Consider the following 14,987-nt stretch of genomic DNA (forward strand, 5'->3'; position numbering starts at 1 on the left):
AAAAGGGACCATCTGTAATTTTTAATTCAATTTCAATTTTTTCAATTTCAATTTATTTATTCATATATATGAACATTACAAAATGGAATATCTCAATTCATACATATAGAAATAATTAAAATAATTAGGTAAAATTAGGTATATATATAAAAAAAACACATTAGTATACATATTATCCAAAGAATAATATGTTAAAAAAGTAAGAGAATCTTGTAACGAAAAACTCTCTCAGAGACGTGAAAAATGTCAATGTCCAAAGTGATATTGTTCAACATAGAGATAGCTCTTCCAACAGGCATAACCATTGGCAGGTTGGTCCTGTATATTGGAATGTGAAACAGTCTATGCTGACGCTGTCTAAGGTAATTATCAGGAACATAAAAGCTAATGCTCCGCATAATTTCAGGGTTGTCAATAATACCGCGCAACAATCGAAAGAAGTGCGTTGTTAAATACACATTCAGATTAATATTAATAACGGTCAGAAGAGCTGGAATCCCACTCTTCCCCAACTTGATTCCCATTTTATTATAGTGAGTTATTTACAACTCGTTAAAAATGGCCCTCAAAATTAATTATTTGGGTAAATCATAAGAACCCAATTTTTTTTTTACAAAATAAAAATTCACGAATTATTTAAACAGATACGTATTGTAAAAAAAAACTTACACATAAAATATGCAATGTTAAATATAATTTTTATCCAAAAATATTTTGGGTTTGTCCGTAGTTTTGTAGACAAAGACAGGATTTTATCTGGTCGGGAGTTATTAAGATAAAAATAGAGATGGAGAATTTTACAAAAATCAATAGTTGGAAGAGTTTCATAAGTGTGGATATATAAACATAGGCATAATGGTGAATGTTACACACTGTGTAAAGTGGCCACTTGGGCCAATGGGCATAAAATAAAAGAGATAAAAAAAGACTTGAGGCCTTTGAGAAGTGTTGTTACCGAAGAATATTAGGAATTTCCTGGAGAGACCACTGAGAGAATGGCTGAGAGGATAAATCAGAGGGCACCCCCGACGGGAGTATTTAGAACAAGTGGGCGAGGATTTGAACTGCGCCTCGTATGTTTGGCTGAAGAGGGCTGCAGAGAATAGAGAGCAGGGGAGGACGAGATGCGGGACTTTGCTGCAAACCAATCCCCAGGATTGAGACTGCGAAGAAGATAATAAAAAGGAGTTAAAATATTTTAATGAAATTTTTAATAATCACGAGTTAATATTGATGAGTTGCAAATCAATATGGTAATAATTAAACAATGAAAATCTTTTGGGTAGTTTCACCCCTTGCACTTTATTTTTTTCACGCAAATACATTTTTATTAAATAAATCTTTTTTAGTAAGCATTTTATGTTCGGGGATTTTTTTTTATAGAATGTATACTGAACACTGATGAAAGTTTTTATGCAAAAAATCTATTTTCCAAATAATGAGGGTTACTTCCCATTTCCCAAACAAGGCTGATATTAATAAATCAATGTAGCGGCGTTCATTGCATGAAATTTTCGCAGTTTAATGAATATTAGGTATCCGCCGGATATTGAGCTACTATCCGGTGTCCGGCCTATCCGGCCGGATACCGGATAGTAGTTACCAGATATCCGTTTGATCTCAAATCTATAGTACGTGCTTCTTTTCTTATCTTATCAAAATGACATAAACGGACTACAAAGACAGCAAAATAAAAGATCAAAGTTAGTATATGACCTACCCTTTCTAACAGCAACTAAAGAACTTTTTAAACAAACTAAACAATTAAATGTAACTGAACTCTTTAAACTAGAATCCTTAAAATTTATTCATAAATTTGCCACTGATTTAACTGTAGACGAAGAACTAAAACTTGAAAAAACTGTAGTAAACATAGACACAATACGAAAATATCAGAAAAATATCATACGCAACCTTCTAAAACGAGACGAGGACAGTCGAGACTAATAAACCATGGATTGAAATTATACAATAAACTACCAGATAAAACTAAACAAAAGACTCCCTTTACACAACCTTTACTTATGAAAGAAAGAATTGAAGGAATATAGATGTTCAAATATGGGCAGAATGGTAAATATTACACAGTGTGTAAAGTGGCCACTTAAACCAGCCAATGACAGGTCATAAGACCTGTAGATGCCTAGACTTCTGTGTCACCTTCTCTTAAATGTTCTTCATCTCTGTTGTAATATGCTAATTTTACATAAGATGTTAAAAATATTATCATTAACAGTAGAATGTGAATTTAAAAGTAAAAATATTTTTTTTAATTTCAAATTTCATTGATAAATCAATGAAATTTAAAATAATTTAAAAAAAACTTAAAATCTCAAATTTCGTGTTATTAAAAGAGGACATTTGGAGAGAAAGGGTTATGGAAAATACAGCTGACCAAGGCAATAAATACAGGAAGTGAAGTGCATAATTTGTTGAAAAGTAAACCACGAAAATAATTCAACTAACATTTATTACATATTGAGAATGACCACGGGCTAAACGATATTGTATACACCCGTACATATTGTTGTAACATTTTTCTTCGTTTATGTTACGAAACATCGATACGATTTTGTTTTAACAATGGTCGTATTCAAAAGGATACATTCACATCTCTAAATTTTTATTATGTGCAATAAATTATTTCGATCGATAAAGTTAATTACATAATGGCTTCAATAATCGGATTTTGTGGTCGAAACTGCATGAGATTCGGCAATGTTTTTACTGTCGAATAAATTATTATTTTTACATACTAATGTACTATGTATAAATAAATCATAATTTGAATGGTACCTAGACGTTATCCAGAGATTCAATGTTTTTTTTTTTGATTTATAAATTGATTACATATACATACATATTTCGGTAGTCAGATGGCAGAAGGGACCATCTGTATTTTTTTCTATTTTTTAGTTTTCAAAAGTTTTAATTAATATTTCAGTAAAAACACAGAAAAAAAAAATGTTAATTCATTGTTAAAAAGTAACACTAACATATTTTAGTTTGGGGATTGAAGTCTTGAAATTGAGTCGTATTTCAGCTCTCATGAACATTTTTAAAAATTACAGATGGTCCCTTCTGCCATCTGACTACCGATTTATTACCAGAGAATCTACATAATTTAATAAAAAGACTAGAGCATTTGAACGTGAATATGGAGCGCCCTCTGAGCTTACCTCTCAGGTAAGTCTCCATCTAACTTGGCTCAGTCTGTTCTAAGATGGATTTTTTTGTGTTTGAAATTATAAATAGTTCTACACCAGTATTGAAAGAACATTATTAAGAAAAAGCATAAATACTTAATAAATAAATAACGAACTAAATACAAGAATTGAATCATAAATATTACCTACATATAAAGTATGGATAGTCATAAATTGAATATACATACTAAGAATACATAACATATGTATACATAGTAGTTAAGGACTGGATTTTCCTTAGTGGAAGGGATATGAGTAGGGAACTCCTTGATGATTTTCCGAATGTTTGAGTTTACTGTTTACCAATTTGATGTTCCATATATAAAAATATATATATTTTATGTTTCTGATCCTATATTTGTGGTGGTATATTCATGTGTCTGTGTCAACTAATTGCTAGTCCCATCTCAACACAGAACTTTTAGTCCCATGGAGTTGGGACTTATGTCTCAAATAATGTACAATAAACTTATGTATGTAAATAAATAAATAAAAAATGACATTTTAACATAAATAACTAGTGACCGATCAAAACCGAATTTCGGCTTCTGTTCTAGTTTCGGCAGAAACCGAAACTCTTTTAATTAGGTTAAAAGTCACTTCAAAACGCTCAAAATGAAGCGTTTTTATTGTTAAACCTTACGAGTTCATTGAAATAAGTGTTAAATAAAATACGCAATAAAATAAAAGGCATAAATTCAACGTGACAACTAACAACACTCATCGGCCGAAAGCCGAAACCAACTCAAGGTCACAGGCCACGCAGGCGAATCACGAGCCATAAGATGCACCCGAGTACAGCCAAACGTAATCTGACACATCCCGACCGAAACTAGTCTTATTACCAAAACAGAACAGTTCGGTCGTAAATAGTTATAAATATAATAAAAATTTATTGTAGTTAGTATAATGATACATAAAAATACAAAAAAACAATACGTGTACCTATTATAAAACGAAAAAGAAGCAATAAAAAAAGTATTTGAACGACTTGTGAAATATGTACATAAAATTTTGAATACTGTTAAGTACTCCTTGTAACCGGTTTTTAGTGAAGAGGACTCTTAAATTAATTTTGTAAAAAAAATAATATAAAATACATTTTTCATGGAAAGTCATGCAAGTACCTACGTATTATATTTTTCCAAAAACCTCCGGTTACACTATTTATGTGTACAGCTATTTCTACACTGGGTCGTTATATATTTTCGGAGGTATTACATTGTGTTGGTTTTTTTCGAAGAAGGTTGTTAAATTACAGTAAATGTGATTTTTCTAAAGTATTTTAATTCGATTACGTGTACATTTAATGTTTCTTAACGTAAACTTACACGTTTCACCAAAACATTTTTGATTGCAGAAATAATTGAAAATAACAAAACAATACTACAAGTGCTACTTTATTGATTTTCTGAAAACTGTACATATCGAATATCAACATTTATGATTATCGCATGGATAGTAAAAAGTCATTATTTTCATTGCTATCAAAGATTGTGGTTTTCCACATAATGAATGAATGATAATTTCGTGGTTGTAATAAGATTGCGTTTTATTTGCATGCACCCTATAAAGTTATTTCTTAGATTTTACTGTTTGAAATTACCCACGGTGTAAAATTAATTATGATAGTTTTGCCTAGAAGAAATAAATGAACATAACATTTGTCAATCTCGTATTAACATTCTCTTTTATATTTATTGACAACAAGCTACTTTTATTTGCTCCTTTTTAATGTTGACTGTCGTTATTTTAGCATTCTCTCAAAATATAAATAAAGTTTTTGAATGTAAACGCCTTATGATATATTATTATACATAAATCGATAAATCAAAAGAGAGTAAGTGTTATCCATGAAATTAATGTAAATAAAAACAACGAAAATCATTTTAAGATTAAAACAAATATTACTTTATTTTGGGGAAGGAAAAGTGGGGATTATGAAAAATGATTTCATTCAACAAAATCAAACGTTGAAAAACGACAAATTATGTAGAACGACAAGCGAAAAAAAGTGAACAAGTTGAATGGAATAAATAATATTGAAAGATCCTTAAAGCTTAAATTTATATAAATTGTTAAAACTATCGTGAAATTTCTATTTCGAGATTGTTTAGTCTAGTTTTGATGTATTGAATTTGGACCAACAGCTTTCTACGGTACAAAATATGGAAACATGTATCAACAGCTTCGTACGGTCCACAAGAAATTAAAATGCATTATATAATGAAATTCTGCATAGCCGATACACTCTCCACGGGTAAAAAAACTCGTGATGAGCCTGCAATGAATAACTAATGAGGATAAATGGATGCAATATTAAATAAAAATATAATATAAGATGTATTTTATAATATGCAGCATTCAAGTAATTATGTCGGTACAGGATGCGTGATGGCATACGATGCAATGCTTATGGGAAACATGTACTGAAAAATGACTGCTTTTGAGCGTGGAAGTTTGTCAATATTGTGCTGAAATTATTGTTATATCTCTGTGTGATTTCATTACATACTCGTATAAACTAAAGCAGCTACGCCGTTGATCAAAATTATGCTTACAAAAATGTTTTTTTGAGAATAACGTACTATATTCATACATAACATTATTAAATACAACTTTTCATGTCACTCAGTATGTGAGTATAACAATGGTTATATCGGCCGTCAAATAATATTAAAACTTTGCCCAAAATATGCTGTGGAAATAAAATATTTAACCAAAATATTGTGATTAAAATAGTAAAAAAAACATTATTCCATAAAAAGGAATTTAAAGTAAAATATTTTAACTATTTAGTTTTTAAAAACGATTATTGAAGGGACAGTTATTTAACCAAGAATTCAAGGGAAAAAACACATAATTTGTGTGGTTTTAAATGCTTGTAGGTATTTCATTTTAATAATAAAAAAATAAGCCTTTCTTAAAATAACTTTCCTGTTCAAACTATTATCGTCAAATCATTAGATTTTTTAAAACTGAAATACTTTCTCTTTATATGAGTACCAATGTACCTAAAAATAATCATGTACCCAAGTTAAGTCAATTTCAAAAAAATAAGTTAATTTCAAAAGGCGTAACCTGCCGGTCGAAAAGTAATTATACTTTAGTTATGTAAAACTTTGAACTATATATTTATTAGAATTAGCTTAGAAAAGGCTTGTTTTAATATACTGTTTATTTACTTTGTTTTTTTGGCGTGATTTTGAAAAAACTGCGCTCTAAAATGGAGAATCATACGATATTGTTACTTTTTACCAGACTACAGCTCTAATCGATTCGTGTTCAAGATTACTGCTAAGTTTACAGGCAAGTTGTGACTCCGGCTACCTAATTCAAATAATTAGCTATTGCCGTAAATATAATTCACACAGCGATATGGTTAAAACCGTCTTCAATTACACGGTGAAGTGTGATACTGCATTGTTATTTTCAGCGCTCACGGGGGAGTCAGTTTTCAGTACAAGTTCACTGTTATATTATACATCGGACATACCCTGTACCAAGTCGCCACCTGTGTTTGTGGAGAGGGATGTTAGTAACAGGTGTCAAGATGACCGTAGAGGTCGCAGTGACGTCATGGGCACCACACAGCGCAGCAATAAGCGGCAAATAGGCAACAAAAAGGCTTGATATAAAATAATAATAAAAAGCAACAAAATAATGTGAGAATAAAACAATTGGTGTGCTAATCTACTTTATATTACAAGTATGCATAATATATTTGATATTATATATGTATTGTGTAGATACAGGAATTATTTTAATACCTACAAAATGTACTGTGGAATTATTGTTCAATAGCATATAAATATATTATTAATACTGTTATACTACAGCATAATTCTATACGGAATTGTTATAGTAAAAATATAATCTTAAATTGTTATGATACAGCATATAAACTTAAGCATAATTATTGTTGTTGTGTAATTTGGAATGGTGTCAAATATTATGATCAATATTGTTATGGTACAGCATAGTTTGATATCGGATTGTTATTTGTTATAGTAAAAATAATATGTTAAATTGTTATGGTACAGCATATAAACTTACGTTTAATTGTTATTGTTTAATATAGAAGGTTGTCTAATTGTTATAGTACAGATATATGATTGATATTGTTATGCTACAGCCTACAGCTTACTTCTACGTTTAATTGTTATAGTACAGTGTATAAATTTACGTCTAATTGTCACAGTAAAGAGCATAATATGGGTAATTGTTGTTTCACAGCATAGAAAATTGCGTTTAATTGTTGTCGTATACTCTAGAAGGTTTTAAAGCTTATTTTGTACAGTCTAGATATATTTGACTTCGAGAGGAACTAAGGAAATGAAAACAGTTGCGAGTATAAAGTGGATGTGCAAAAGGAGAATAAGTTAAGATATTAGTTAAAACATAATTGGGATCGTGTAGTTGGTTGTGTAAGCTAACTTCAATGATGGATATTGGGAAAACTTGGTGTATAAGCTTTAAGCTTTGTAGCATGTTGGTAGGAACTTGTACGTGTAACTAAGGTTAGAGGAAAGTTTTCTTGCGTAAACAATTGAAGGCTTTCACTTTAAATTAGGAAGGAGTGCCTCAAATAAATATAAGAATGAATTGAATTCATTCACGCTTTATTTTTTTGTTTCAACAGAAGGTATTTTGTTTTTAGTAAAATAATTATTTTTATTTAAGGGAAGGAAAATAATCAATAGTATACATTTATAAAAAAATAAATGTACGTCAAATTATAGTTTTAGACATATAAAGAATTTATTTATTATTTATTTATTCATTCAAAATTACACTAGTTTAAATATTAATGAACTAATTAAGGCTTTTTAGGCTATGCCCGTGTCAAGCCACAATAAATAACAATAAAAATACACAGTAAAATTAATTAGATTAAATTATAATGACATGTGATGCAGTAGAATAACAATCTATAAAAAAGGTATACGTTTTTTACGTTTTGGCGTTTAGTTACTCTGTAGACGTCACTTAGTACGCAACTGCCGTTTAAATTAAATTATACCGTGTTGTGTTGTTCGCAAGTGTCAAAATACTGCTGGGATTAAAATATTATTTAAGAATTCGAATTTTTTACCATCTGTCAGACTGGTATTAGGTGGACATTTTGAAAGTGTTGCCAGGGTAGTCGAATTTTTACCCGGGTTTCTATTAATAAGTATTAGTATCATATTAAACGGTATAATTTAACTTCATTACTAAATTATTATTAAATTATTTTTTTACGTGTGCCTAATAAAAGTACCCGTTTTTTTTATTTAGTCCAGTCAGTAAAATATTTTTTGTGGTAAAACATGGCATAACATAACACAAAATCACCTATTCGTGTTATGATAATACATTGTTCACGATCTGGTAATATTACGCGGCCACTTCAAGCATGCGCGCAGGCAGGATATCGGATAGAGGGGGAGTTTTGGACACAGTACAATGTATACAAACTTGCTTCTACGCGCCTTCTGGTATATTATAATTCTATCATTTGAGTATTAAAAAAACACATTATTGGTAAAATTTGTTAACTGATAAAAAGAAATGATATATTTTTGTAATATTAATTCAGTTAATTCAAGTAACGTATTATCTTTATTGTGTATTATCTACTTGATGTATTGAATTGTATTAATATATTATTTTAAAATTACAATGACTGATTAGTGTTAGTGTAATGATAAACGTTAACTTGACAGATTTCGATTTTGTGAAATTTAATAACATTCCTACAAGATACCACAGTCCCTACTAAATCTGTGTATTGTGGAAACAAGAAACCATCGTAAATACAATAATTGTCATGTTTGTGAACTAGGAGAAGAAACATTGTCAAGTTTGTGCCGCTAGATTAGAAATATTGTCAAGTTTGTGACGCTAGATTAGAAATATTGTCATGTTTGTGACCTTGGAATAGAAATATTGTTATTTCTGTTGCCCTTGGATAAGGGATACATACTGTCATGTTTGTGATCTAGGATTAGGAATATTGTCATTTTAGTAACATTAGATAATGAATATTTTGGTGATATTGAAGAGATGTTGTCATGTTTATAAACCTTGGACTGGGAATATTGCAATTTTTCTTACCTCGGACTAAGAATATAGTTATGTTTAAGCCTTAAACTTAAATGCGGGTGTGCTAGGACGTAAAATAATATATTATTTGTAACCTTGGACTAGGAATATGGTAATATTTCTGTCTGAAGCAATAATATAGTAATGTAAGTGACTTTGGACTAAGGATATTGTCATGTTTGTGAGGTTGGCTTAGGAATATTTGTATGTACATGCACGGACCATAGACTAAGAACAATACACTATTTGTGACCTTGGATTATGTCACGTTCGTGACCTTGGACTATGTATAATACAATATTTGTGACCTTGGACTAGAAATGTACTCACGTTTATGACATTGGATTAAGAATATTGTCATGTTTGTGACCTTGACTTGAGAAAATTTTCGCGTTTGTGACCTTGGATCGGGAATATTGTGATGTTTGTTACCTTGGGCAAAGCAGCCAGGCACTGCTGCTTGACGTCCCACACGAGCAGGTCGCGCGGGAAGTGCAGGTTCTTGTGCAGGTTGAGCTCGGGCACGTGCACGCGCAGCGCGAGCCACCCCTCGGGGGGGCCTCCTCCGCCCCCGCCCCCGCCGCCCTCCATCACGCTCGGAGAGCGATTACGCCCACCTCACATCTAGAAAGAAAGCAAAATCCACTTGAATGAGTTGTATGCAACCTGGGAGTACCTACATTATTCTGTATGATTAATAAATAAATATAAATACAGTATAGACATAATAAAATGAGGAGGTTCAGTGATTTTTAATATTTTTTTTATTTGGGAAAAAAAAACAGATTTTACATACTTTGTATACAGAAAATAAGAATATGTATAAACGAAAATTGTGAAAACAGTCACTATAAATTTTCCAAAGTAGTGTAAGCTATTGATTAAGTACATTATCGGTATAAAAAAAAAGCAATTTAACAATAAAGAAATGTTAGGCACTTAGAAGTTGCAAATAAAATAAAAATACTTATATTTATATATATATATATATATATATGTTATAAAAATAAAGTAAATAGAAACAAGATAAATTTTAATATAAATATGAATAAGAAAATAAAAAAAGTTATTTAAAAATAATGTAAAAGGTACAAAATATAATAATTATTTATTTTTCAATAATGATAATAATTATTATTATTTGTTAATAGACTTATCAAACTGAGTCAAAAAACTTCAAATTATTTGTATTTATCGTATTACCAACCGCTGTGATTTAAGTGATGTAATTTAGAAATTACTCCGCGTGTGACGTCACAACTTTTTTTTTTGTAAGTTCTGCTGATTGGTGAACTGCTTTTTCGTAAACCGGAAATCTATCCCAATACTCCACTGACAAGAATTTGTCGTATAGTTTAAAGTAGTTCAATTTTATTATTTTTTCATACATTTTCGAGAAACTTCGCCATAGAATTAAACTTTCGTATTTTTACCTCACATAAAAAACATTTTTTGTATCCACTTTCCCGTAGCACTGAACATTCTCATTTTAAATACAGAATATTTTTTGTACGGAAAAGGGAAACTTTACTCTTTAGGAAAACTAATACCATTGATTTTTAAATATGTAACTAATAATTAAATACGCGGCCCTAAAATTATGGGCGCCGACGTGCACTTTCGGTAAAATGTGAGTAATAATCTTGGCTTTTTACTATGGGTAACACTAAAAACAGAAGCATTGAAATAGAGCAGGGTTGACCAAACTAGATACGATCTCGGGCTAATCCAAATAACCAGATTGGAGGGCCGCAGAAAAAACACTTCAACTTTTTTCAAGTTAGAGGTACATATCAAAACTTGTAGACATAGAAAAGACGGTAAACGGTTACATAGAAATATTATTCACAATAATGTTGATTCAGTGTTTTGTGTTGAAAATGTGTCATTGTACGTTCCCCGTAGGCGTCTGAGATCACCTGATACATTTTACCTTCCAATTTTTACAAACAATATGGCACATTTTAACCCTCTTGCAAGTATGTTAAGACTCTATAAAAAATAGAAAAAAAAGTTAACATTGACATTTATCATGATAGAGTAAATGTTTATAAAAAAATATTACTATGTGTCTTAAATCAAATGCCTAATCCTTATTTTTGTATGTAAATTAATTTTAGTATATTTTATTACATTTTATATGTTTTTATTTTCTCTTTTCTTTTCTAAAAAAAATGTAAATTTAGTTTCTCGTGTTGAACTCAATTTTATTTCTTTTACTTTTATTCTTATATTTCACTAAGCTTAATCTTTATTATTACTTAAATTGATTTAACACACTTATTTTATATAATTTATGAAAGATGGTGGAGTTCTATAATTGAGAATATATATAAAGAACGTTAGTAATGCTTACTTAAAAAATGTATGTATTTTTTGTATTCTTGTTGAACTTCCAAATAAATAAAAAAAACATTTATTTAATTTTTTATGAAATGGGTTACCATTATTGATTCTCCGCAGTATAAAACGTTGTCTACCTGTAATTGTTCGATTGACTAAATTCACTTATAAATTTACAATTTAAATAATGTATTTCTAGAGGTGAAAACACGTCGTTTTCTCACAAAAATTACATAGTAAAAATGTTATTCTTCGACCGGTGAGAAGTTTAGTAATTCAACAAGGATTGAATAAATTTACTTACTCAATCAAATATTTGTAAAGCGAGAGATTGTAATTTCAGGTTTAGGGTGCTGAAGTCTGGCGAAAGCGCTTTTTTATTTCTGACGAATTTTATTCGAAATTATTTTTACAAATCAAATATTTTTTTAAAATGACTATTTGCGTTTTGGGATTGAAAATTTTGAGACGTTTTCCGTTAGTTGTAAAAAACCGTGTTTGGAGGGGGGAACAATTTGTGGTAGCGTAATTATTTATTTATTTAAGGAAAGGAGAATATACATCTTTATAATATTATTAATAGCACATTCGAAATACATATTTGAAATATAATTACGCAACTCAAATTATGAAATTTTAATTATAATCATTTTCATTTCAAAATAATGCGAAAAAGAAAAATAAAGTGAGATATGATGTAATAATAAATAAATAATAGAATACTTATTGCGCTTCATATATTTTCTGTGGATTAAGGTTAATATTTATTAATAACATTGTACATACATTTATTAGGGACAGACACACAGTTTATAGCGACACAATCAGGAACGCGACCCATGCCTGTGAACTTGCCCCGAGTCTCTAGAAAATCCGTGTGGAGTCGGGGCACGTGTAATTCATTCATAATCATACATACACACATACATATACATTCGCATGTACATATTAATCTAATGTTTTATACATACATATTAAGTTTATACATATCATTTAATACATTATATTATTATATCATTCTCTAACTCTCGCTTTTGGCTCTTCGCGGACGACAACAAAATTCTCAAAATAATTCAAACTTCACAAGACTGTTTTCTTCTTCAATCAGACATTAACTCTTTTAACCAATGGTGTAAAGTCGATAAATTAGAACTAAATATTAAAAAATGCAAAATAATGGCATTTCATAGAACAAAACAACCGAATTCCTTCGAGTACCTAATAAAAAATATTTTTAATTGATGTACTTCTTCTTGAACCAGTTGTTTTATCACCAATATTATAAGTCCTCATTTGTAAACAAGGACGGAATTTCACTCCCTAGGGAGTTACTTACCAACTTAGTAAATATAGTTTGTAATTTATTCTCAAAATTATAGATGAAAACAGGTTTTGAACACATTGTAAGTAATATCATTAGAATCGGAAAAATGCGCTCTAAATGTGTATTATATTTATTACGTTATTCCCGACTCGTGAAAATGCCCTGTTGTTTCAGACTTTCCAAAGAACGAATATTCGAGAGGTTTTGTAGCTCAAAACTTGCGCAGACATGATTTTTCTTTAATCTTTAAGCACGTAGCGAATTACGGAGAACCAACTTAGTAACTAAGGGTGAGATGTGGAGAGAATCATAAAACTTTTGCTGGAACTAAAAGAAAATTTACTTTTCAACAGTTCTAGAGAATCATGGTCATACTACGAGAGATTTAGTAATTTGAGAGGTTTTGAGGATCACTTTACGTATGGTGTAAAAAAAAATAAGGCGATAATTTAAGTAAAAAGCAGTTCCTTAATAAGCCCATAACCGACTATACCATTAGATCCTAACACAATACTTAAAGCAGTTAGAAGGTAAATTATTATTGCAGTTAATTAAATCCTTGTACATAAAACTCTTTGATTTATGGCCTTTGACTGCGTGCGATGGAAGTGCTTATGCAAAACCCTCAGAGATATGGGAGTTCCAATTTACTTAATATCACAGATTAATAATTTATATGTGAACAACACAGCTAAGGTCAAAGTGGACAACTCCTTGTCGACAAGTTTCAGCACAGAAGAAATGAAGGTCCGATGTCTTGCAGGGTACCCGCTGGCACAGCGCGGGTTTAAACTGTGTAACTCGGTTATAGGCTTAGACTATACTTTGTCTGCGTACTCTATAAGTGTGAAAACACTACAATTAATGATATGAATCATACACGTATAAAACATGTGAGTCGAGGTCCTGTAAAAATACCAAGACAAAAGGGAGTCCGCCAAGGATGTATTCTATCTCCATCTTTATTTAACTTGTACGGGGAGCACATAATGAGAAGAGAACTTGAAGGCTGGAAAGGAGGATTCAAAATTGGTGGTTGCTTAATCAACAACCTCAAATATGCAGATGATACCTGATAAAGCTGTTTACTGCATAAAGCAGGGACGAATTTGAGCATCGTCTATTGTCTTGTTAACTTCAATAATAAGTTAAGGAATGCTATCTTTGTTTAGTTTTGTATATTTTACTTTTTGTGCTGTTACATGTTCACTTAATTGCCATACTTACTAGTTCTTTGCTCAATGTATTATTATTGTGTTTTTTAAAATTATTTTTTATTATTAACTTTTTAAAATCATTTTTATGTTGTTGAAATTCCATTTGTCGATGCGTTTTGGAGCTGCAAGACTTTTTGTGATGTTAACTATCATATTATTTTTATCATATTATGTAAATGTTATCAACTATCAAATATCTAAGTTTAGTAAATGGGGTCTAGAATTTCAACCGTCCACGCGCTCAGTAGCTGCAAGACTTGTTGTTATCTAACTTCCAATTTTATAAATTTGCTTTTTAATACGTTTTTAAAATATTACTTAAACTCTAAACTTCATTGTCAAATAAAATTTTTAAAAATAAAAATGTAAATAGGGGCTAGATTTCTTATTGTCCATGCGCTCTGTAGCTGCAAGACGTTCTGTTATCTAGCTCATATATATCATAATTGAAATATATCATAACTGGAGACGAGGAACTAGAATCCCAACCGTCCATGCGCTCTGTAGCTGCAAGACGTGTTGGGATATTTATTTATTGTACAGCGCCCTTGAGGTGATTTTCACAAAAATGGCGCTATATAAATTTCCAAACATTATTATTATTATACCACATTACTTGCTAAAGACGAGCTGGAAATGGCAGATATATTGGCTCGGGTAGCAGAAGAAAGTCGCAAATTTGGGTTGGAAATAAACAGAAACAAAACGAAGCTCATGATCGTTGACAGAGCCAATATGCTACAACCATCAAATAGACTCCAAGACCTTGAAAAAGTGCAAGATTTTGTTTATTTAGGCTTATCCATCTCT

General features: G+C 30.4%; 1 protein-coding gene across 8 annotated transcripts in view; it reads right to left on the minus strand.

Annotated features, from left to right (window-relative positions):
- Prosap (SH3 and multiple ankyrin repeat domains prosap) overlaps positions 1–14,987 on the minus strand; it is a 270,868-nt gene that overhangs the window by 50,215 nt on the left and 205,666 nt on the right. For 5 of the 8 annotated variants that reach the window (XM_088237065.1, XM_088237070.1, XM_088237068.1 and 2 more), the window contains 2 exons: positions 9,726–9,917; positions 6,703–6,720 (listed from right to left, as the gene is read on the minus strand). In XM_088237065.1, the coding sequence (XP_088093191.1) occupies positions 6,703–6,720; positions 9,726–9,884 (177 nt within the window). In that variant the 5' untranslated portion in view covers positions 9,885–9,917. The remainder of the gene's footprint in view (positions 1–6,702; positions 6,721–9,725; positions 9,918–14,987) is intronic. The other 3 variants (XM_088237067.1, XM_088237071.1, XM_088237069.1) reach the window with 1 other exon arrangement.

The sequence above is a fragment of the Micrasema longulum genome, unplaced genomic scaffold (assembly GCF_059751315.1).
Source record: "Micrasema longulum isolate JH-2025_06_02 unplaced genomic scaffold, ASM5975131v1 h1tg001642l, whole genome shotgun sequence".
Taxonomy (NCBI): domain Eukaryota; kingdom Metazoa; phylum Arthropoda; class Insecta; order Trichoptera; family Brachycentridae; genus Micrasema; species Micrasema longulum.